Genomic DNA, 24,261 nt, shown 5'->3' on the forward strand with positions numbered 1-24,261 from the left:
GCTGTTTTTACTTCTGAGTTTACGTCAAAATTAACAGGAAATCCCAACCGTTAGTGCAGGAAGTGATTGTGTGTGTACAGGCTTCCTGAGATGTGTGCACGCACACACACACACACACACACACACACACACAGAGCCCCCTGTATTTGTTATCTGATGCCATCTCGTTCAGGTTAACGCTGTCTCACTTGCTTCATCAGAAAAGTCTCCAAATATATGAATGTGTGTGCGTGTGTGTGTGTGTGTGGTTTTAAGTCTATTTCTGTCTAATATGATGTATTTATCTCATTTATATTATAATTAATATAATCTTTTAAGTTATTATTTGATTGAATCGCTAGAACACGTCATGGTTTACTTTTCTTTAGCTTACATTATTATTTCTTTCTGTTGAGAACTGATGTAATAATATCTATTTCATATTTAATATTTATTTATTTAATATTTATTTTACCTTTATGATATGTAATCTAAAAGTTGAAGAATGAAATAATTATAGTATTATTTAATAGTTATTATAAAATCATAACTAGAGCATACTTTTATATACGCTATACTGTACGTTTTATTATTTGAGAAATCTGTTTATATATATATATATATATATATATATATATATATATATATATATATATATATATATAATGTTCTGTTTGTATAATCTTAAGGGTTATGTAAAAAAATTATTTATTTATTTATTTATTGGCAGCTTTGATTTTGAGTTGTAATCTTGAGTACTTTTCATACAAATGTATTTATGATAAAGCACATTAAAGAAAGGCTGTATGTTGCTAATAAAGTCACTGTACATTTACATTCATGCAAACTTTATTTAACACAATAAGTCCCAGGATTTAGCGACTAGCCGTAGTCCAGCGTCAGCTCGGGATGAGCTTCAGGAGTTCAGCAAGATACGCTGGAGTTAAACTGTGATTCAGTTCGGTCCTCGGTAGGGCAGTGACGAGATGTAGTGATGAGGATGGTTACCAATGAACATGGTAAAAACCAACAGCAAAACATCTTCAATACAATATCAGTCAATAAATTAAATATATTTCCCTCTTTACTGCCGAAAATATTAATTTTCAAAAATATTAACATCAAAAATAATTCCCTCATAAAGCAATAGCTAAATACAAAAAAAATACTAAAAATATAATACGTAAATAAACAAAATTCATAAAAAATACACTAGAAAATAATGAGTATGTCACTCCAAAAAAAATAATAGAGAAAAGCAAGAGGAAATAAAAAGAAAGATTTTCTCAAACTGAGAATTTAATTATTGATAAAAGAGAGAAGCAATTGCACAGAAGCAAAAAGGAAAAAATACTAACACTACAAAAAAATGAAGAAATAATAGAAATGCTGTTCTTTCATTTGACAAACCGTCTGACCTGACCTGACGTGTGTGTGTGTGTGTGTGTAAGGCGAACAAATCGATGGTGTTCCCTCGTCCACAGTGCAGCGTGGCTCGGACAGAATCGATCGTGTGGATAATCAGCTCCTCTTTTGGAATAATTTGACATATTGATTTTGCTCTGGTCGTATTTTCGACTGCGCAGGTCAAGGCAAGGGTAACTTATCGATCAGCGCTGCTGTGTGACATCAACTGACACACGATATTCCGCAATTATTCCACATTCCCTCATTCCCTCATTCCCCGTCTGCGCATTCCACGTTCCCTTATTCTACATCTTTTCATTCCACATCCCAGCATTCCTCATCCCATAACTCCACATCCTGGCATTCCTCATCCCTTCATTCCTCATCCCATAATTCCTCATCCCTTCATTCCACATCCCAGCATTCCTCATCCCTTCTTTATACATCCCTTCATTCCTCATCTCATAATTCCACATCCTAGCATTCCTCATCCCTTCATTCCTCATCCCATAATTCCACATCCTAGCATTCCTCATCTCATAACTCCACATCCTAGCATTCCTCATCCCTTCATTGTACATCCCTTCATTTCTCATCCCATAATTCCACATCCTAGCATTCCTCATCCCTTCATTCCTCATCCCATAATTCCACATCCTAGCATTCCTCATCCCTTCATTCCTCATCCCATAATTCCACATCCTAGAATTCCTCATCCCTTCATTCCTCATCCCATAATTCCACATCCTAGCATTCCTCATCCCTTCATTTCTCATCCCATAATTCCACATCCTAGCATTCCTCACCCCTTCATTCCTCATCCCATAATTCCACATCCTAGCATTCCTCATCCCTTCATTCTTCATCCCATAATTCCACATCCTAGCATTCCTCATCCCTTCATTCCTCATCCCATAATTCCACATCCTAGCATTCCTCATCCCTTCATTGTACATCCCTTCATTCCTCATCCCTTCATTGTACATCCCTTCATTCCTCATCCCATAATTCCACATCCTAGCATTCCTCATCCCATAATTCCACATCCTAGCATTCCTCATCCTTTCATTCCTCATCCCATAATTCCACATCCTAGCATTCCTCACCCCTTCATTCCTCATCCCATAATTCCACATCCTAACATTCCTCACCCCTTCATTCCTCATCCCATAATTCCACATCCTAGCATTCCTCGTCCCATAATTCAACATCCCAGCATTCCTCATCCCTTCATTATACATCCCTTCATTCCTCATCCCATAATTCCACATCTTAGCATTCCTCATCCCATAATTCCACATCACAGCATTTCTCATCTCTTCATTCCACATCCCTTCATTCCACATTTCTACATTTCATATTCCTGCATTCCAAATCCCTTCATTCTGCTTCACTTCATTCCACTTCCTCTTATTTCATATTTTGCTCATTGCAAATTTGCTCATCCTTTATTCCGCATCCCTTCATTCGACAATAACTCATTCCTTGTCTTCCAATTCCACATAACTTCATTCCAGATGTCTTCATTCCACATCGCTTCATTTCTCCTCTTCTAATTAAGTATCTCTTCATTCCACATCCCTTTTTCCCCACATTCTTTTATTCCACATACCTTCATTCTGCATCCTTTCATTTCTCATTCTCCTTATTCCTAATTTCCGAGGTTCTAGAAGTTCTTAGGTTTCTTTCTGATATGGTGGAAAAATCCTTTGCTACTCAGCACTCAAACTGATCACACACTCCTATATAAACAGATCAGTGTTTATTTTTTATTCCACCCATTGAGCCTGGGTGTGTGTGTGTGTGTGTGTGTGTGTGTGTGTGTGTGCCTCTATACTAGCATGTGGTTAATATACATGCTCTGGTGTCGTACTCACTCGACTCCATGTACGGTTTCTGCTGGATGTGCGTGTTTGTGGAAGGAGTCACGTGAAGCATCACAGGGTCGTGGTGTACAGTGTGAAAGAAAAGCGTGTGATATAGTAATATAATATATAATAAGTGTGATATACTGTATATAATGGTGAGTTTAGTATTGTGTGAAAGATTGGTGATTTTTGTGTCAGAAATTGATTACACTGTTTTTAACAAGATTGTTCTTTTCCTTTCAGGTGATCGACACACTGTCCAAACTGTCCAACACAACAATCGCACTACAGACTGGAATACGGTAAGCATATAATAATAATAATAATAATAATAATAATAATAATAATCAGCAGCATCATTATCATCATCATCATAATAATAAAAATGTGGCATCTGTGAGGAAGATACACAACCTGAAAGCACTGTTAAAGCAACACACTCATCACAAATAGACACAATACACAATCTTACCCTAACACAAAACACTAACACGTATCTGCTACGTCAGGTGGCAGATACGGACGCAGGTACAGGTAAATAAAAGCTTTATTAATCAAGCTTGCAGCAGATCCAAACCGTGTGACAAAAAAACAAGGTCAGAGAACAGGCAAAGGTCAGGTGATGTACAAACAGGGCAAGACAATGAGCGAAAACGTGAAAACCAGAAATGAGAACCATTTCAAAACCAGACGAGAATATGACTAAACACAAGGCTTGGTAACGACTGGTACGAGAACACAGAGTGAATACTTCACCATGAACAAAGAAACACGAGGGCGTAAATACAAAGACGAATCAAATGGCAAACTGAAAACAGGTGAAAGTAATCATGACACACGGGGAGACAACTGATGGCAAGACAGACAACATCGGCACGAGGGGGAAAACATGACACGCTACAACAACAACAACGACAACTACAGCAACAACAACAATAATAATAATAATAATAATAATAACCTTTTTTTGTGTACAACCCCTTTAATTTTCAATTCATAAAACACAAAATCCAACAAACAAAATTAATTTTTAGTTTTAAACTGTTAAAAGCTGGTGTAATTGGTATGAATTCAATATTTCTATGAATTACAAAAGGACACATAAAGACAGGTACTTTAAAAATCCTACTTGTTAGGAACAGTATGTGTTTGATTAAATGATAATTCTGGATTTGTATCTGTTCATAATGAATATCAAGAGCATTAAACCAAGAGACCTCTTCGTTTTTCTTTTTTTTTTTTCTTGTGTTTTATGCTCAGGTCAGTTTAATAAGGACATAAAAATGTCAAAAACGGGCCAGTCTCATTTCTCTAAAATAACTATAAAATTTTAATTTGTGCTTCAGAGATGTTTCTGTGAAACCAACAAATCTAGCTACATCAATGTATCATCTATCACTTTTTAGAAAAAAGATGAATATAATAGCATTTGTGTTCTTTTGATTGTAGATGTTCATGGCTGATGTAATGATTACAATACCAGAAAACTCTCTCTCCTTCTCTCTCTCTCTCTCTCCTTCTCTCTCTCTCTCTCTCTCTCTCTCTCTGAAGGCCGTTTCCGACAGAAGAAAGTGTGGAAGACGAGGACATCTACAATCATCTCGAAGACCTCATAGAGTAAGAACTATTTTACTAATAACATGACTCTGTGTGTGTGTGTGTGCGTGTGTGTGTGTGTGGTGTATTGTGATTAGAAAATGTGTCCAGTGTAGGCATATTTTTCATAACGCCCTGCTGAGGAAAAACAAACAAACAAACAACAACAACAACAACAACAACAACAAATTACAGTTTATTAGAAAATGGGTTAAAATCTCTAATGTAATGAACCTTCATGGGAATTGGTTTAATGGTTTCCATCACATTCCTAAAGGTTTCCATTAAGGATTTTATGGTTGTTATTGAATACCACCAGAACCCACGAGAGCTTTTTTTTTATAGGTAGATGATTACAATCATAGAAATATGAGAATAAAAATGAGATAATCCACCAGGAACCATTAGGAACAGTGTATTCCATTACACCACCATTACACACCACCACAAACACATTAAAACCCTTTATCATGTCGAATGCTACTCTGTGAGGAGATAACAGTGTTAGAATTACGTTTAAATTTATTTTAAATCAGAATGTTAAAGCAGCAGGTGATCAGCAGTACATCACATAATTAAGCTAGCCAGCTAGCTGTCCAAAACAATGCTAACTCGCTAATGTTATACAATATGGCTAAACAAAGCTCATCCATGAACATACACAGCTGTTTCACTACAGTGTATGTGTGTGTGTGTGTGTGTGTGTGTCTGTGTTCTCTCAGATGTGCTGCTTTTGTAAATTGAATATTGTTTTTTGCTAGATTTAGCGTTGTGTTTTCTTGCTAGCATTACATGGCAGAAGTCATAGCTAATTAGTTTTCCATGAACAATGCCAGCTAGCAAGATTTAGAAAATTAAACTAGCTAATCGTTAATTAAATCATAATATCCCAGTCCTACCCTGAAATTTGATCTGGTGTGTGTGTGTGTGTGTGTGTGTGTGTGTGTACTCTCACGCTTGATTATTAATACTCATCCATAAACATGGGATCAGCTGTGCTTGGAGGCACTGATAGCACACGGCCACAGCTGTTTCACTCAAATGACGTGTTTGTGTGTGTGTGTGTGTGTGTGTGTGTGTGGACCCAGATGTCCTGCTTTTGTAGTTTGGATATTGTTTTCTCCAGATGTGTGTGTGTGTGTGTGTGTGTGTGTGTGAGAGAGAGAGAAAGGACCCAGAGAACTGGGTCTTTCTGGAATTACTTAACACCAGAAAAATAGATACACACACACACTCACACACACACACACACAGTAAATGGACTGTGACGTGACAGACACATAAAACCTAGTCCAATATTTGCACAGTAAAGTGTGTTGATGTCTTAATGTGGTAATATCAGTCTAATATCCTGTGTGCATCAGAGCCTGATCTTTTAAGCGTGTTATTATCTGATACCCTGTATTTGTTGAGGTCAGACTGTCTGATCAGTGGTCAGAATAGTGTGGAAGATGTAGAATATCTGTAAGACTATATGTGTTAATGTCTGATCTCTAACTGTCTGATCTGTAGTCAGAACAAAGTGGATGGTTTAGAGGATCTGTATGACTGTGTGTGTGTGTGTTAATGTCTGATATTTGACTGTCTGATCTCCAGTGAGAATGGTGTGGACGATGAAGAGGACCTGTATGACTGTGTGTGTGTGTGTGTGTGTGTTAATGTCTGATCTCTGACTGTCTGATCTCCAGTGAGAATGGTGTGGATGATGAAGAGGACCTGTATGACTGTGTGTGTGTGTGTGTGTGTGTGTGTGTGTGTGTGTTAATGTCTGATCTCTGACTGTCTGATCTCCACTGAGAATGGCGTGGATGATGAAGAGGACCTGTATAACTGTGTGTGTGTGTGTGTGTGTGTGTGTGTGTTAATGTCTGATCTCTGACTGTCTGATCTCCAGTGAGAATGGTGTGGATGATGAAGAGGACCTGTATGACTGTGTGTGTGTGTGTGTGTGTGTGTGTGTGTGTGTGTTAATGTCTGATCTCTGACTGTCTGATCTCCAGTGAGAATGGCGTGGATGATGAAGAGGACCTGTATGACTGTGTGTGTGTGTGTGTGTGTGTGTGTGTGTGTTAATGTCTGATCTCTGACTGTCTGATCTCCAGTGAGAATGGCGTGGATGATGAAGAGGACCTGTATGACTGTGTGTGTGTGTGTGTGTGTGTGTGTGTGTGTGTTAATGTCTGATCTCTGACTGTCTGATCTCCAGTGAGAATGGCGTGGATGATGAAGAGGACCTGTATGACTGTGTGTATGATGATGATGGTGGTGGTGAAGTTTACGAAGACCTGATGAAGATGGAAGCTGGAGCTCCACCGGTGAGTCGCACACGAACTCCGCCCACCACACCGTCCACCATCCAACACTGGACCCTGTAACCTATTGTGTGTGATCTGTGCTGAAACCAAGGCTGTGTGTGTGTGTGTGTGTGATGTGATGTGATTACAGAAACAGGCAGAGACGGACATCAGGAGCTGCTGCTTGGCTGAGATCAGACAGACGGAGGAGAAGTACACCGAGACACTGGAGTCTATTGAGAAAGTACACAATCTTCACAATACACACTTAATAACAGTGACACACTCGTTCCTGTACACTGGTCAAGTCTAATCTAACGACCTAATTTACAGACATACTCCAATAAATAAACTAATACAACTTTTTTGTCATTGAACGAGTGCAAGGAGATTCGGTGTACAGTTGCCCATCAAGCTATGTTACAAATATTACATAAATATATAAATAAATAAAACAAAAATAATAATATTCACTAATAAAACGATTATTATCAGTTTTGTTTCATCAGTTCTGCACAGTGTTACTTAGCCAGTCCTTTAAAAAAATGAATCTGTAATTTTAAATAAAGATTTAATTTAATTTTGAGAAATCACTATTTCAGTTATTACTTTTAATCTTCATTCTGTCATTAATTAATGAATATAATTTATTATTCATCATCACCCTGAATTGTTTAAATATAAATTTAGGCTAACATACATGAACTTGCCCCACATCTAGTCATCCACTGTTGGCTAGCAGGTGTCAAAATTGACCTCAAAAGTCAATAAGTTGCGTCAGTATTTAGGCTGGGAAAGTTATGTGTATTCAGAGTCGGGTTACGCACCTGCTTATTTGGATTTCTAGTTTCTACACTCAGATTATGCAAATTACCCACGTGTGGGTCACGCCTCCAAGGTTGCCAGATTTTTTTTTCAGTAGAAGACCACCACTAATAAAAAACATAAATTGCAGACTGAAGAAGGGAATGACATTTTTTGTTTAATATACAATAACATAAAAGCTCCAGGAAAGAACATGTGACCACGATTTGAAGGATAAGCTGACCAAGCACTCATCTACTAATGAACTTTAAGTTAATTCCTATTTTTATTGATAAAATAATGATGAAATGTCCAGTTAGGATGCTGTCTCCTCACATGTTCTCAGCGCAAAAAAAAAATAAAAATAAAAATAAAATCCTTATTTGGCTCTTTAAAGTTACAATACTGTTAATTAATTACTCAATAGTGTTGTGTTTGTGTATTTAATATTGAGCGTTGTTATGAGTCTACAGTATTTACAGCTTAGATTTCAGCGTGACATCAAACTTACAGACAGTGGAGCTGGACTTAATACTGCTCCTCACTCGAGCCAATATCACACAAGAAAAAAAAATTCTTAAGTTCAAGTGACCTTTGACCCGCCTCTGTTTTACTCAGACTCCACCTCCGTGTCTGTAACATTCACGTAACTTCTGAAAAGTCAGTAATTACGCCTGAGGTCTGAATACTGATGTGTGATTTTGGTGTTAATCAGTGTTAATTTTTGTTCCTTTGTAATCATGTTGGAATGTTACTATGACAATGATCATAAATCTAGTCTTTGCTATTGCGATGCTAATTGTTCTTCTCGAGTGTCTCTCTTCCGCTCTAACGTTCCTGCGCTCTCAGTTCTTCCTCAGGCCGCTGGAGCAGTTTCTCACATCGTCCGAGATCAACAAGGTGTTCATCAACATTCCTGTAAGTGCCATTAGTAACGATGGTTTATGCTTTAAATTAACTTTCTTTTCACTGATAATAATTAACACATTAGTTAACATTAACTGAGAAGTTTAGTATTAATACACCATCAGTAACATTAACAAAGTAACTAACACTTTTTCTTTTAATGAAACAAAACAAGCTAAATAATCAGCACCTGTTTTATTCAACGTTTATACAATCAGTCAGTCAAATTATGCAAAATTGCTGAAAAGGAAGATGGGAGTTCTTAACAATTCCATCATAAACATGCTGTCATTTCATTTCCGCTCTTTTATATGGATTTGAAAGTTAAATTAACAGACTAGCGGGTTAGTTAGCAAGGCAGCGCTGTAGGATTTACACACACAAAGCGAGTATTGGACCAAATGAGACAACTGTATTGACTTATAATGACACTTGACCTGATCTGATGCAAGAGGACAGCTAAGTGGATTAAGCTAAGTGGACTGAAATATGTGGGCAGTTCAGTGAGTAATGAATTATAATAAACACTATGGTACTGTAGTGACATCGACACTATACTGAGCTCAGGTTTAATAATAAATCACACTTTGCTGTGTGTTATTTGGAACAGGATCTAGTGAAAGTGCACAAGACTCTGCTGCAGGATGTGCAGAACTCCGTCAATCACCACAATGCCAGTAACCTCTACCAAATCTTCATCGATTACAAGGAGAGGTAAGAGATCCCACTCTATTCAATCACTATTCATATGTGAAGAAGGATTTTTCACCGCATTGCTCCGGTTTGCATCATCTTTCCTTCAGGTTACTGATCTATGGGAAGTACTGTAGCCACGTAGAGACGGCCATCGCGTATCTGGATGAACTCTGTAAAGAAAAAGAGGACGTGAGACAAAAACTAGAGGTCAGGACCTTGTTTTTAACATGAGATAGTGAGTCAAATAAAAACCTTAAAAATGTGACACAAATTAGAGAATCATCAGTACATTTCTCTTCTTCACTTCTCATCTTCTTCCTTTTCTAGACTTTTGTGACCCTTATTTACAATAAACACTGCAAAATAAGATAAAATATTGAAAAAGGCTTACATTTGTCTCACGCTTGTAGAATTGTAGTGTAGGTTTTTACCATTGCAGTCAGATGCTGCCCTCTGCTGTGTGTCAGTGGTATTACAGACTCTTAATTTTTTATGCCTCCTGGCCATTCAGTGCAAATGTTGACTTTACTATGAAAAAAATAAACAAATGAAATCTTTCTTTAGCATCATTTTATAGGGGTGTAATGACTGGAATATTTGGATCGGTGCATCGGTTATTAAATCTGATCATATCATATTGTATTATGTATCAAATAGTGTATCAGTGACTTAGGAATTGAAATCATACTGTATCTTGTAACACCCCGACTGTTTTAATATGCCCTGGTCGTCATTTACCCTGCTGTCATCGTAAGCACCATAAGGAACAAATTAATCGTTCGATAAAGGCTTCAAGTCATTTCTTTCTGCACGAGAACATGTCCAGATTTGACAGATTGTTACGAGTAGTCTGTATAATGTTACTATACAATTCGCAGGATGTTGTCAGTGGTAGTATAGTGTTGGAGCTTTGGCAGTTAAGATTGGACAGTTGGACTGAAACGAGGAATGAAATGACTAAATTCTTCTTGTTTTTTTTATTTTATATCTGCCCAGTTGCACAAACATTTCATCACCCTTTGATTGAGTACATATATATCTCTGTATCTCTGTGCACATTAGTTTTTAATATGATCACATTAATTTCATAGTTTCTCATGCTACATAGGCCAATATTCTTTTGACCACTAGAGGTCGCTAGTGTGCTCTCGAAGCTTCAAGAAATGAACCAACAGTTTTTGTCTGCTTTTGTTTATATTGAAACTCTGTGCACTGTGAATTCCTGAACTAACGGCTGCACTTCCTACTTTGTTTCGCTCACTTAACTAGATATTTACTCTTTTACTTAGATTTTTTGCTCACTAATAGTGACATCACTGAGAGAAATCTGATTACTGAGAGGCTCATGTAGACTCAGAGTTTCCCCGTTATCAGATCACTGAAGTGCATGCAAATGCTTTGATTGGATTATTCCCAAAATCTGATTTTTTTTACCGTTATTAGATTATTGTGTACATGTAAACACAGATCAGAGTCACATCAGTAACTCTGGAATGATCCGTTTGTGTTATCAGGTCTGTTCCAAAAGGGCGAATAACGGGAAGTTTACACTGAGAGATCTCCTCGTCGTGCCAATGCAAAGGGTTTTGAAGTATCATCTGCTTCTCCAGGTGAGCTGTGTGTGTGTGTGTGTGTGTGTGTATACACTTTTACAGCGTCCTGTTCAGTCCTCCACTTCTCCTAGTTTACTTCAACCATTGTCATATGACTATTACACATTTCATTAAAGTCATAGCTAAGACACAGTTGAGATTTATAGTGAATAAACCACTCAGTGGAAATTAATCAACAACAGGCTGGTGTGATGACAATAAGCTAACCCTGAAGTTTTTTTTATTACTATTATTTTTTTATGACAGCACATTCGAGAGTGTGTTATTCCTCTTATACCATAGCAATCTGCCAACAATTACATCGTGTCACGTATTCCTAAATGACGCATCATACTTTTTATACATTTATACAGAAGCCGCAAAGAAGCGAAAAAACGTAAAGATACAGCTTTACCTCTGACTGTTACAAAGCACTGACACTGGAGACTCCTTCCATAAACATCTTAAATAAATAAACATCTCCTCACAAAAAAAAAAAAAAAACTTCACTGTACATGTTCTTGTGAATGAGCCATTACTCCAGAAATCTAACATATATCACGTTATAAATTTAAGAATATGAAGATGAACCGTAAAGTAAATTTTGCTAAACAATAACAAATAGAGCAAACCAGAGTACTTTCACGACCCTGATCAGGATAAAGCTCTTTCTGAAGATGAGTAAACAGTAAAATCAGCCACTAGGGGCCAGCATCATCATTCAGTAGTGTGTGAGAGTGTGTATGCATGTGTGTGTGAGTGTGTGAGAGAGATAGAGAGATAGAGAGAGGGCAGCCGGTGTGTTCTGGCATGAATATTTCATATCGAGGCTCTCGCTGTCCATCAGATGTCACATGCAGTCTGTAGTTTATGCTCTGTGTGACTGAGGCATGCCGAGATCTGAAAATAAACAAGAGAAAAAGAGAGAGAGTGTGTGTTTGAGAGAGAGAGAGAGAGAGAGAGAGACTATAATGTGTGAATACTAATATCTGACTTAAATCCAGATTCTTTGTGAGTCAAAGAGAATAAACAATGTCATGAAGAAGTGTTCATGTGCATGTTCTACTCAATGTGTGTCTTTGTCCGGTAGGTCACATGTCTCACACACACACACACACACACACACACACACACACACACACACACACGTACCATGTATACTTCATGCAGAGATGATGTTCAGCTTCCATGAACAGCATGATGTCATTTTGTGGGAGGAACAGACGGGACGCTGCACAGAGGCGTCGCTCGGCGTGTCGCGGGTGAACTCTGCGTACGAACACGTTACGCAACCAAACATGAACTAACACGAGGATGTTCATTCACTCTATGATGGATGGCTTTGAGGTGTGGCTGTAGTTGTGAAAATTGTCATTTAATTTGCAACAGCGCCACCTACAGTACTGGAGCCCTCATACGTGATTCTATCATGCTCCCTATCTATCGCAGATTCATGACGTTGTCACTGGCAATGAAGAAGGAAAAGGGGCGTGGCCAGGCATACATAATGTGTGTGTCATTACAGTGGAAAAAATCCACAAGCTGGTCACAAGTCTGTAGTCAGGATTGTAAATAAACATAATGAGTTATTAGCTGTAACTAGGCTCAATATAAAACTGAAATAAAATGATATAAACTACACGTGCATGTGCTCGGTGCACGTGTAGATTACTTACTGAATTCTTACATAGCGACGTAGCCGTGATAAACAACACGCTGTTTCACTTCCTGAACTTAATCCCCCCATTCGAAGACGTTTACGGCTTTATCTGTTCAGCAGCACGGACAAGAGAAGATAAGATGCAGCAGAGAAAGATGTTTTGTTGCTCAGGCTATTAATGTACACAAAAGACGACAAAACAGACGAAAAGGAAACACTTAATATGAGACATCAGACCAGATCTTAAAGCTGCAGACGCCACGTTTTCCTCCAGACGTTTAAATTGTATAACTAACATCGTCTGTTGGCTATTAGTGATACTTTCGTCAATCATTCCAAGCCTAGTGTGCGCTGCTCTCTTTTGTTTTGTTTATTTTGAACATGTGATTTGTTCTGGGTTTGAGACTTGTCTCCGCCCCTTTCCTGCGATTAGTTTGTCTATTTACATGCTCCTGTAGTCTTTGTCTTTTTGCGAAGTCTTGTCGATGTTATCGTAAGCGTCTGAGCCTTATTTACCCGTGTTTCCTTTTTCCTTGTCTAATAGTTCTACTTCCTGGTTTTGAGCCACGCCCGTTGTTGTGTTTATACTGTATGATTATGGATTCCTCTCGGTTGCTACAATCTGCCTGTGATTTGACCCCCCGTCTGGATGATTGACAGTGATTCACGGATTTGCGTTAATAAAGGTCACACTGAGTTTTTACACACTTGTGTCCTGCCTCTGAGAAGCACAGAGACATCAATCCCATAATTCTCTTCTGTTCTCCAACACAGAGTGATAAACACAGCAATGTTCTGTATTGTAGAATACTCTGATTAAAGGCATTATACTGTATGAAAGTTTAATATTGGCATAAAAGTGAGTGTGTGTGTGTGTGTGTGTGTGTCACAGAGCTCTTTGCGAGTTTGTGTGTGTGTGTGTGAGTGTCACAGAGCTCTTTGCGAGTGTGTGTGTGTGTGTCACAGAGCTCTTTGCTCCAGTGGAGGGGGAGTCAGGTAGATGGAGTGTGTCGCCGTGTGCACACTCCTTTAACCTGTTTCTCTCCTCCTCTAGTTCACTTTTTAGTGTTGGTCACGAACAAATCTCTGTCTCTCTCTCTCTTTCTCTCTCTCTTGCTCTGTCTGTTTGCCTCTCTCTCTGTCTATCTCTCTCTCTCTCTCTCTCTCGCTCTCTGTCTTTCTCACTGACTTTTTGTCTGTCTCTCTCTGTCTCTCTCTCTCTCTGCCTGTGTCTCTCTCTTTTTGTGTCTCTCTCTATCTGTCTCTCTTTGTCTTACTCTGTATCTGTCTTTTTCTCTGCCTGTGTCTCTCTTTTTTTGTGTCTCTCTCTATCTGTCTCTCTGTCTTACTCTGTATCTGTCTTTCTCTCTGCCTGTGTCTCTCTTTTTTTGTGTCTCTCTCTATCTGTCTCTCTGTCTTACTCTGTATCTGTCTTTCTCTCTGCCTGTGTCTCTCTCTTTTTGTGTCTCTCTCTATCTGTCTCTCTTTGTCTTACTCTGTATCTGTCTGTCTCTCTGCCTGTGTCTCTCTTTTTTTGTGTCTCTCTCTATCTGTCTCTCTGTCTTACTCTGTATCTGTCTTTCTCTCTGCCTGTGTCTCTCTCTTTTTGTGTCTCTCTCTATCTGTCTGTCTGTCTTACTCTGTATCTGTCTTTCTCTCTGCCTGTGTCTCTCTTTTTTTGTGTCTCTCTCTATCTGTCTCTCTGTCTTACTCTGTATCTGTCTCTCTCTCTGCCTGTCTCTCTCTTTTTGTGTCTCTATCTGTCTCTCTTTGTCTTACTCTGTATCTGTCTCTCTCTCTCTGCCTGTGTCTCTCTCTTTTTGTGTCTCTCTCTATCTGTCTCTCTTTGTCTTACTCTGTATCTGTCTGTCTCTCTGCCTGTGTCTCTCTCTTTTTGTGTCTCTCTATCTGTCAGTTTCTCTGTGTGTGTCTTTTGCTCTGTCTGTCTCTCTGTCTGTCTGTCTCTCTATCTGTCAGTATATTCTGTAGAACATGATGTATAAGTGATTATCAGCACACGTCTGTTTGTAAGTGAACCCACATATCTCCCGAAAGAAATCCCAGCATGCTCTGCTCTGCTTTCTTTCCTCCGAACAGCACTGATGTATTCCCCAGTGTTAAATCCAAGCTTTCCTGCTTCCTCTCTCGCTTTTTCTCTCTTTGAGCAGGAAAATGAAAAATAAGATGTGTGTGTCTCGCAGGTGATAATAACACACACACGTTCAGGGGGATTCAGCTGCAGTTTGGGTGGCAATCTATACAGCAGGCCAAAGGGAAGCCATTTATCAGCCAGGGTGAACACACACACACACACACACACACACACACACACACACACACACGCACCTGTTTATCCCTCAGTGTGGCCTCGATGCCTCGTTTACTCCGCCCAGAAGCAAGAAGGCAATCTCACACTCCTCAAAGAATCTTATTTCTCATTTCCATTCCCAAAATGCTGACTCTGAGATATCATTTCCACTCCCGGTGTGTGTGTGTGTTTATGTTTATGAATAATGTGAAAAATGGTAGCGCATGTTTATGGAAAGCCAGAAAATGATATCATTGTGTGTTTCCATCAACTCCTACGACAAGATAACGTCATTTAAACCACCACCAGTTGGTCCTGGGCTCCTGCGCAGACTCCGCCTCATTTATCAGACTTTTAGTAATGATGTGTATAAATAGTTTTGTGGGAATCTGTGATTTGTGTAAAAAAAAAAAAAAAAATTGGGGTTGAGATGTAAAAGCATTCAGTTTGTAAACAGCAGTTTCTATGTTGTGCTGCATTTTGACCCAAATCCTAGAAAATCTCTCCAACTTGAGTCCATTTTAAATTTAACACCTTAATGGTTTCCATTACAATCCTGTTCCTGATCAGGATAAAGTGGTGAATGAAGAACAGTTAGCTTCAATAGTTTTGTCCATGGACCACTAAACCATTAAAAATACAATACACCATTATGCTGATTAAGGAACATTAGGCGACACCATTAGGTGTTACCATTAAAAACCATCAGAAATCACAACAGATGGGAATTCCATTAGATTTCTAGTAAATACCTCCATACCAGTAAATAGGATTGAATTAAATAATCCATTAGAACCATTAGGATCAGAACTTCGCAACAATGCAACCCTTTACGACCCAGTACAACCCTCAGACAATCACTTTACAGCTGCTTTTAGGAGAAAATAAGGCCATTATTATAATTTAACAATTTAACATGAATTGCTCTTTACAAACTTTCTACACAAAAATCCCAAATTATATAAAAAAAAATTACGTTAAAAAACCGTATATTTTTGTGCCAGTCTCCATAGAATACATTATTTAAACTCTTTTTTGATTTTTTTTTAAAACAGTCCTATTCTACATAAAATTTGTATACATCAAACTATTGATATTGAATAAGTATAAATTGAAAAATTGAATATTGTTTAATGATATTTTTTTATATTTTTGCTTATCAATGTTAAACATTTTAGACCCAAATGCTAGTGGTTTTTGTTTCTAATCACATTGGCTGTTTTTATTTTTTAAATTCAGGTATAATGCTTTGTTATTCTTACACACTGACAATCCTTAAATTTAATTAAATATAAGTAATTAGAAAAAAGTCAAGGTTAACATGCACATAACATGCAATTTTAAGCAAAAAAAAAAGAAAAAAAAAAAAGCTTTTTTCCGATGGGGATTAAATGTAGATGAGGATCTGGGGTCATTTCCTATTTTACAGGAGCGCCTCAGTGATTTTATTTCCGTCTGGTTTTCTCCGTCCTCCTCTAAGAAAATTACAGACCAAACTCAGCGATCATCTGATCTTTTTAATCCAGATAGACATGTCTCTGATTTTTTTATGCAGATGCCTTGTGTTGGAAAAATAAGATGTTTGACTGCTGCTTCTTTCCGTATTTAGTCTCGTAATGTGCGTATAAGTGCCCCTTCCCCAGATATTAAATACCTCTCAAGTCGCAAAAATGAAAAATGGATGCTTCTCTTATACTTTGTGATTATTGTTTCATTGTATTTTCAAATTGTTGCTGGAATTTTGGTTTTCCCCAAACTGAAATAAGAGCCAGCGTCTCTTCTCTACTCCAGCACCTCTATGACCGCTCGGACGCCGCGTTGTGAACGGAGCGTAATCACATGACCGCGTGATGTAGAACACACAACCTGCTAGTGGTCAGTTTATGGCTGTCGAGATGTGAGGAGACGTGTAAAATATTTATTACACACTTCCCCGTGATAAACTCATCCAATAGAACCAATATTTTAAAACCATGGATGCATGAAAGGGTTAAACTTCCATTACAGACCACCAGAAACACATTAAAACCCATTAGAAACCAGTATCTCGAACAGATTTCTAATGCTTTCCATCTCTATTCTGTAGGATTGAATTATGGGATTGACACCTCGTTCTCGTTGTCACTGCGTTGTCGTTTTGAAAACTTTCGAAGCATGACATTGTGTTTTACTCCTCATTACTAGTTAAACTGCGATGAAGTGATTAGATGAAATGATTTGCTGATTAGCTTTCTTTTGTCATCTGTTTTTTTTTTTTTTTTGCCAGGAATTAGTGAAACACACGAATGATGCTGTGGAGAAGAGCAACCTGCGCAGCGCTCTCGATGCCATGAAGGTGAGTCTGTTTGAAAAGAAAAACCCAAAATCTCAGGCTCAAACCACATCCGAGTTGCCAATTGTTTTAGGGGCAAGTGGCTGTGTAGCTAAATGCATGCGCAAAAAGTGGCTAGAATGATGTCATAGACTAATTAGCATATTCAGTGACGTGTTACTATTATTTCCATATCAACGTGTTTTGCATGAAGAAGAGGATTTTCTGAAGATTCTGTAATTTCTGTCAAGAATGCAGATAAAATGAAGTAGTGGTAGTGAGGAGTCAGGAAACAGACATAAAGGAAACAGTTACAGGTCAAATAACTGACTTTATTACTGTAAATATCATCAAGCAGAGAGTTAAAACGAACAAGAAGTGCGTGCGTGGTGCAAATGGGGTGATCAGTGATTGGTTGTTGGGAAAAAATAGTGATCAGTGATTGGTTGTTGGGAAAAAATAGTGATCAGTGATTGGTCATGGGGAAAAATTGTGATCAGTGATTGGTTGTTGGGAAAAATTGTGATCAGTGATTGGTCATGGGGAAAAATTGTGATCAGTGATTGGTTGTTGGGAAAATTAATGATCAGTGATTGATCGTGGGGAAAAATAGTGATCAGTGATTGGTCGTTAGGAACAATGGTGATTAGTGATTGGTTGTTTTTGCTTTTATACACTGTTGGTAAGACGAGTGAACCTGCTCTCAGCAGCTGTGATATGAGCTGGAGAGCTGTGTCGAGTGCAGTCACTAACATCTGACTAAAGAAGTCACTAGATTTGCCACTAGGCTATTTTTTGAAATAAAGTTGCTTAGGAGAAATAAACAATCACCAAATCCAGTGACACAGTCAGTAAGTTGGCAGCGCTGAGACACAGCGCCCTCTGGTGGCTCCGCCCCCTTCTGAATGTTGCGACCGTCGAGTGTCCCGTGTTCCACGCTTCATTTCCGGATGTTTCTAGCACATGATTTAGATATTAAGAGCGCACTACATGCCACTGAGCTACTCAGAGTTAGCGCACTTATGGCGCTAAAACTGTGTGAAGTGTGTGATTTGTGTCTGAGTGAATCTGCTCCTCAGACCATCTCAACTCTGATGATTAAGACGAGTGTGTGATGTGTAAAGGAGGTGAATTACGGCGAGTGTGAGGGTGTGTAAGTGTGCTGTTAGCACCGAGAGGGGCCTAATGATTTCATTAGCCTAAATTAGCCACTTAGCATTGATTGCTAACGCGGTTAACCTCCTTGAGTGCTGCTGCGGTGAACGGCTCTGATTAACGCACAGGGAGAGAGAGAGAGAGAGAGAGAGAGAGAGGGAGGGAGAGAAGGAGGAAAAGGAAATTATTAAAAAAAAAAACTTTTTAAATCATGTTTTTTCTCCAGGAAGAAAGTCAGTAAAGACGAGAAAAGCATCAGGAAGTGAGGTTTAAATGTATAAGGAAGTGTGTGTGTGTGTGTGTGTTTTAGGATTTGGCGCAGTATGTGAACGAGGTGAAGAGAGACAACGAGACGCTGAGGGAAATCGACCAGTATCAGAAGTCCATTGAGAACCTTGTGAGGCTAATCACACACACACACACACACACACACACACTCAGTGACAGCCCATTAGCTCTGTTATATGTGTGATTTAAACAGGTCATTGTAGTAACACAGCGCCTTCTCCTGGTATTTAATTATTAAAATCTACACACACACGCACACACACACACCCACACACACTGTGATAAACATATTCAGGTCAAGTTCCCATCACCCACCTTCGTTTTTTGATGGGTGTGGTTTAGCCGCTAACACGCCTTTGACCAAAATCAGCTAATATTAAGCATATTAGCACCATTAATAAACAGTGACCCAAAACAACACGTGGACCTGATTTAAACATATTGTCCCGACGTTGGCTGTGTGTGTGTGTGTGTGTGTGTGTGTGTATTTGAGGTTTTGTGATTTTCACTAATTAAAACCTAACCAGCATGTTTACTCACAGTCTGTCGCATTACTGTAACCTGTTACGTTCCAGTTAGAGCATTTAGTAGTGCGTGACTGATATGCAGAATTTATCATGTGTACTGATATCGATAAAAATTCAGAGCACACGCCCCCATAGCATACGCGCAGATGCTTAAAAGGGTTCAAAATGCCTGCTTTCCAAATTTATGTTTTCAAATTTAATTTTTAAATGTGTGTAGTTTTAAATAAAAACTGTGATTTTTGTTGAATTTTGTAACTATCCAAACTGTAGCAAACTGTGTAAATGTGTCAGTGTGTAAGAGTGTAAATGTGTAAAGGTGTAAAGCTGTAAAGGTGTAAGTGTGTGGATGTGTCAGTGTGTAAGTGTGTCAGTGTGTAAGAGTGTAAATGTGTAAAGGTGTAAAGCTGTAAAGGTGTAAGTGTGTGGATGTGTCAGTGTGTAAGTGTGTCAGTGTGTAAGAGTGTAAATGTGTAAAGGTGTAAAGCTGTAAAGGTGTAAGTGTGTGGATGTGTCAGTGTGTAAGTGTGTAAGTGTGTCAGTGTGTAAGAGTGTAAATGTGTAAGTGTGTAAAGGTGTAAAGGTGTAAGTGTGTGGATGTGTCAGTGTGTAAGTGTGTAAGTGTGTCAGTGTGTAAGAGTGTAAATGTGTAAGTGTGTAAAGGTGTAAAGGTGTAAGTGTGTGGATGTGTCAGTGTGTAAGTGTGTAAGTGTGTCAGTGTGTAAGAGTGTAAATGTGTAAGTGTGTAAAGGTGTAAAGGTGTAAGTGTGTGGATGTGTCAGTGTGTAAGTGTGTCAGTGTGTAAATGTGTAAGTGTGTAAGTGTGTGGATGTTGAGTATGTAAGTGTGTGGACATTGAGTGTGTAAGTGTGTCAGTGTGTGGATGATGAGTGTGTGGATGATGAGTGTGTGGATGTTGAGTGTGTGTTTAAGTGTGTCAGTGTGTAAGTGTGTGGATGTTGAGTGTGTGTGTAAGTGTGTAAGTGTGTGGATGTTGAGTGTGTGTGTAAGTGTGTAAGTGTGTAAGTGTGTGGATGTTGAGTGTGTGTGTAAGTGTGTGGATGTTGAGTGTGTATGTAAGTGTGTAAGTGTGTAAGTGTGTGGATGTTGAGTGTGTGTGTAAGTGTGTGGATGTTGAGTGTGTGTGTCAGTGTGTCAGTGTGTAAGTGTGTGGATGTTGAGTGTGTGGATGTTGAGTGTGTAAGTGTGTAAGTGTGTGGATGTTGAGTGTGTGTGTAAGTGTGTAGATGTTGAGTGTGTGTGTAAGTGTGTAGGTGTGTAAGTGTGTGGATGTTGAGTGTGTGTGTAAGTGTGTAAGTGTGTGGATGTTGAGTGTGTGGATGTTGTGTGTGTAAGTGTGTAAGTGTGTAGATGTTGAGTGTGTGTGTAAGTGTGTAGGTGTTGAGTGTGTGTCAGTGTGTAGATGTTGAGTGTGTGTGTAAGTGTGTAGATGTTGAGTGTGTGTGTAAGTGTGTAGATGTTGAGTGTGTGTGTAAGTGTGTGGATGTTGAGTGTGTGTGTAAGTGTGTAGATGTTGAGTGTGTGTAAGTGTGTGTGTAAGTGTGTGGATGCTGAGTGTGTGTGTAAGTGTGTAGATGTTGAGTGTGTGTGTAAGTGTGTGGATGTTGAGTGTGTGTGTCAGTGTGTAAGTGTGTGGATGTTGAGTGTGTGTGTCAGTGTGTAGATGTTGAGTGTGTGTGTAAGTGTGTCAGTGTGTAGATGTTGAGTGTGTGTGTAAGTGTGTAAGTGTGTGGATGTTGAGTGTGTGTGTGTCAGTGTGTAGATGTTGAGTGTGTGTGTCAGTGTGTAAGTGTGTAGATGTTGAGTGTGTGTGTAAGTGTGTGGATGTTGAGTGTGTGTGTCAGTGTGTAGATGTTGAGTGTGTGTGTCAGTGTGTAAGTGTGTAGATGTTGAGTGTGTGTGTGTCAGTGTGTGGATGTTGAGTGTGTGTGTCAGTGTGTAGATGTTGAGTGTGTGTGTCAGTGTGTAAGTGTGTAGATGTTGAGTGTGTGTGTGTGTCAGTGTGTAGATGTTGAGTGTGTGTGTCAGTGTGTAGATGTTGAGTGTGTGTGTCAGTGTGTAAGTGTGTAGATGTTGAGTGTGTGTGTGTCAGTGTGTAGATGTTGAGTGTGTGTTGTGCTCGTTGCAGAATCAGGCTCTGTTGAATTACGGGAGGCCTAAAGGGGACGGCGAGGTTCGAGTCTTAACGGTGGACAAACGAGCCAAACAGGACAGGTGAGCTCACACACTCCCACGAGACACCACTGCACCTCCTGTTTCTCTGTTTTTCTCTTTTTTCATTCCTCATGTCCCACTCTCTCTCTCCCTCTCTCTCTCCCTCTCTCCCTCTCTCTCTCCCTCTCTCTCGGCGCAGGCACATCTTCCTGTTCGACGCTGCCGTGATCGTGTGTAAGAGGCGAGGAGACGTGTACGAGATGAAGGAGGTGATCGACCTCCACAGCTTCAAAATCACCAACAACCCCACCTCAGACAAGGAGAACCGCAAGGTGAACGACAGAGACGTGGAGAGACAGAGAAAGAGACAAACAGAGAGAGAGGGAGACAGAAAGAGACAAAGAGGGAGCAAGACAGACAGAAAAAACTAGAGACAGAGAGAATGGGAATGAGAGACAAAGATATAGACAGAGAGAGAGAGAGAGAGAGTCAAATCGAGAGACAGAGAGAGAGAGAGTCAAATAAAGTGAGTCAGCAAGACAGAAAGAGAGAAAGAGAGAGAGAGAGACAGAGATGCAAAGAGAGAGGGAGACAAAGAAAGAGACAAAGAGGGAGCAAGACAGACAGAAAAACTAGCGACAGAGAGAATGGGAATGAGAGACAAAGGTATAGACAGAGACAGAGAGAGTCAAATCGAGAGACAGAGAGAGAGACATACAGAAAGAGAGGCAGCAAGACAGAGAGAGAGAGAGACAGATGTGAGAGAGAGGGAGAAAGAAAGAGACAAAGAGGGAGCAAGACAGACAGAAAAAACTAGAGACAGAGAGAATGAGAATGAGAGACCAAAATATAGACAGAGAGTGAGAGAGAGAGAGTGAGAGAGAGAGAGAGAGAGAAGTGAAATAGACAGAGAGAAAGAGAGACACACATACAGACAGAGAGAGAGAGAGAGAGTCAGAGGCAAAGAAAGTGAGGCATTGAGAGAGAGCGAGACAAAGAGGGAGATGGACAGACAGAAAGACAGAGGGAGAAACAGAGAGAGAGAGAGAGAGAGAGAGAGAGTTATAGAAGTATTGGCACCCTTTAAAAATACAGGAAGTTAAAATGAATGATGTGAAATGAGTCATGAGTTATATTATACATTTAAACATATGAAGATACTGTAGATGACAAAAATCATTCATCATTCTCATAAGCACTAAATTTTAAATAATAAAACAGTTTCCTAAAAAAATGGGGCAAAATTATTGTCATCCATTAAAAGTTCATCCTCATATAAACATGATCGTACTGTATATGACCTTGATATAAAATCCCCATGGAGAACATCAACAAGCTTTCAATACACGAGACGCTGCTGTTGAGTCATGTGACAGATATAACAACTCCATAAGCAATGCAAAGTTCCATTAAGCACAAACAGGGCCAAAATTTTCAAAAGTCGGAAATTTTGTCAGGAATTTGGCAGAAAGAGGATTCATGATTATACCCTCCATCTGCACAGTGAGGAGGATGATGAAGGAGGTGAAAAAAAAACACCAAACACCACTGCACATTTTCACCATCAGCTGGTAGACGTCATTCATAACAACAGGCTTTGTGGAAAGAAGCTCTTCTGCTCTAACTATCCTGTTTGCACACGGATACGAATCCCAAATGCATCTGAGATCACGTGCGATAACACTGTCAGCAGGTTTGGTGAAAAAAAAAGGTGCTGGATTACAAAGAAAAGCCTGAGTGTCAAATTGGTGGTGCTTTAGAGCTGTATTGTGGCTGTTGAAAAGATCGAAGGCATAACGAATTCTTCTAAGTATCAGCACAATTTAGCACAAAACATGGTTACCTCTGCCAGGAGGTTATCACTTGACTGTAGATTAATCTTTTAATAAGATAACAACCCCAAATATACAGTAATCTATATCAAAACAATCAGTGACCTACGTAATCAATTCACTATTTAATAAAAGAAATATTGCACAGGTGAATAAAAACCAGGAAGTACAAACCTGTACACAACTCGGAAAAAAAAACAACTTAAAGACACATTAGTATGATAATACTTTGCGACAACACAAAGAAACAGCAGGATAGGACAGGACAAACAAAGTAATCATGAACAACACAAAACAGGTGAACACAATCAGATAACAAAGCAATGAGAGGACAGGGGTGGAGACAGGACAAGAACAGAAAACAAAAGCTCATGGCACGTAATGGATTTATAGTTTCATTTTATTTTTATGTAATCATTTTTGCATTTGTTGAATTATATTATTCTTAGTTTATTTCTATAATTTTATTTTTTTTATTTTTGTATTTTGTTCTCTTCTATATTTGTGCACTTTTTATCTCCTTATGCTTATATTTGTACTCATATTTTCACTTCATTATTTATTTTTATGCTGATTCTGTTACCTTATTTTTTTCCATTGAATTCATATTTCTTTATTATTTTGAGTTACCACGTATTAAAATAAAAGATGTATTAAAAATGCACTATAAATGCATAGGTTTTAAATAATAATAATAGTAATAATAATTCTTATTATTATTCAGTTTATTTTATAATACTGTTAACGTGTTAACTTACTGTGCATGTTACATATTTTGCTTATAACTTTTGCTGATTCATATACAGGGTGCCAGTACTTTTGGAGTTGACGTTTGGAGTTGAGAGTGTTGTTTAATAAAGTGTAAA

The 24,261-nt window shown here is 38.8% G+C and overlaps 1 protein-coding gene across 2 annotated transcripts in view; it reads left to right on the forward strand.

Moving 5' to 3' along the window:
* The window catches only part of LOC113547552 (guanine nucleotide exchange factor VAV3), a 98,667-nt gene that overhangs the window by 45,017 nt on the left and 29,389 nt on the right, over positions 1 to 24,261 (forward strand). For both annotated transcript variants that reach the window (XM_034307726.2, XM_034307725.2), the window contains exons 3-14: positions 3,498 to 3,556; positions 4,806 to 4,871; positions 7,057 to 7,165; positions 7,296 to 7,388; positions 8,798 to 8,866; positions 9,465 to 9,568; positions 9,658 to 9,757; positions 11,065 to 11,160; positions 17,377 to 17,445; positions 18,887 to 18,973; positions 21,538 to 21,623; positions 21,763 to 21,895. In XM_034307726.2, the coding sequence (XP_034163617.1) occupies positions 3,498 to 3,556; positions 4,806 to 4,871; positions 7,057 to 7,165; positions 7,296 to 7,388; positions 8,798 to 8,866; positions 9,465 to 9,568; positions 9,658 to 9,757; positions 11,065 to 11,160; positions 17,377 to 17,445; positions 18,887 to 18,973; positions 21,538 to 21,623; positions 21,763 to 21,895 (1,071 nt within the window). The remainder of the gene's footprint in view (positions 1 to 3,497; positions 3,557 to 4,805; positions 4,872 to 7,056; positions 7,166 to 7,295; positions 7,389 to 8,797; positions 8,867 to 9,464; positions 9,569 to 9,657; positions 9,758 to 11,064; positions 11,161 to 17,376; positions 17,446 to 18,886; positions 18,974 to 21,537; positions 21,624 to 21,762; positions 21,896 to 24,261) is intronic.

The sequence above is a fragment of the Pangasianodon hypophthalmus genome, chromosome 1 (genome assembly GCF_027358585.1).
Source record: "Pangasianodon hypophthalmus isolate fPanHyp1 chromosome 1, fPanHyp1.pri, whole genome shotgun sequence".
NCBI lineage: Eukaryota > Metazoa > Chordata > Actinopteri > Siluriformes > Pangasiidae > Pangasianodon > Pangasianodon hypophthalmus.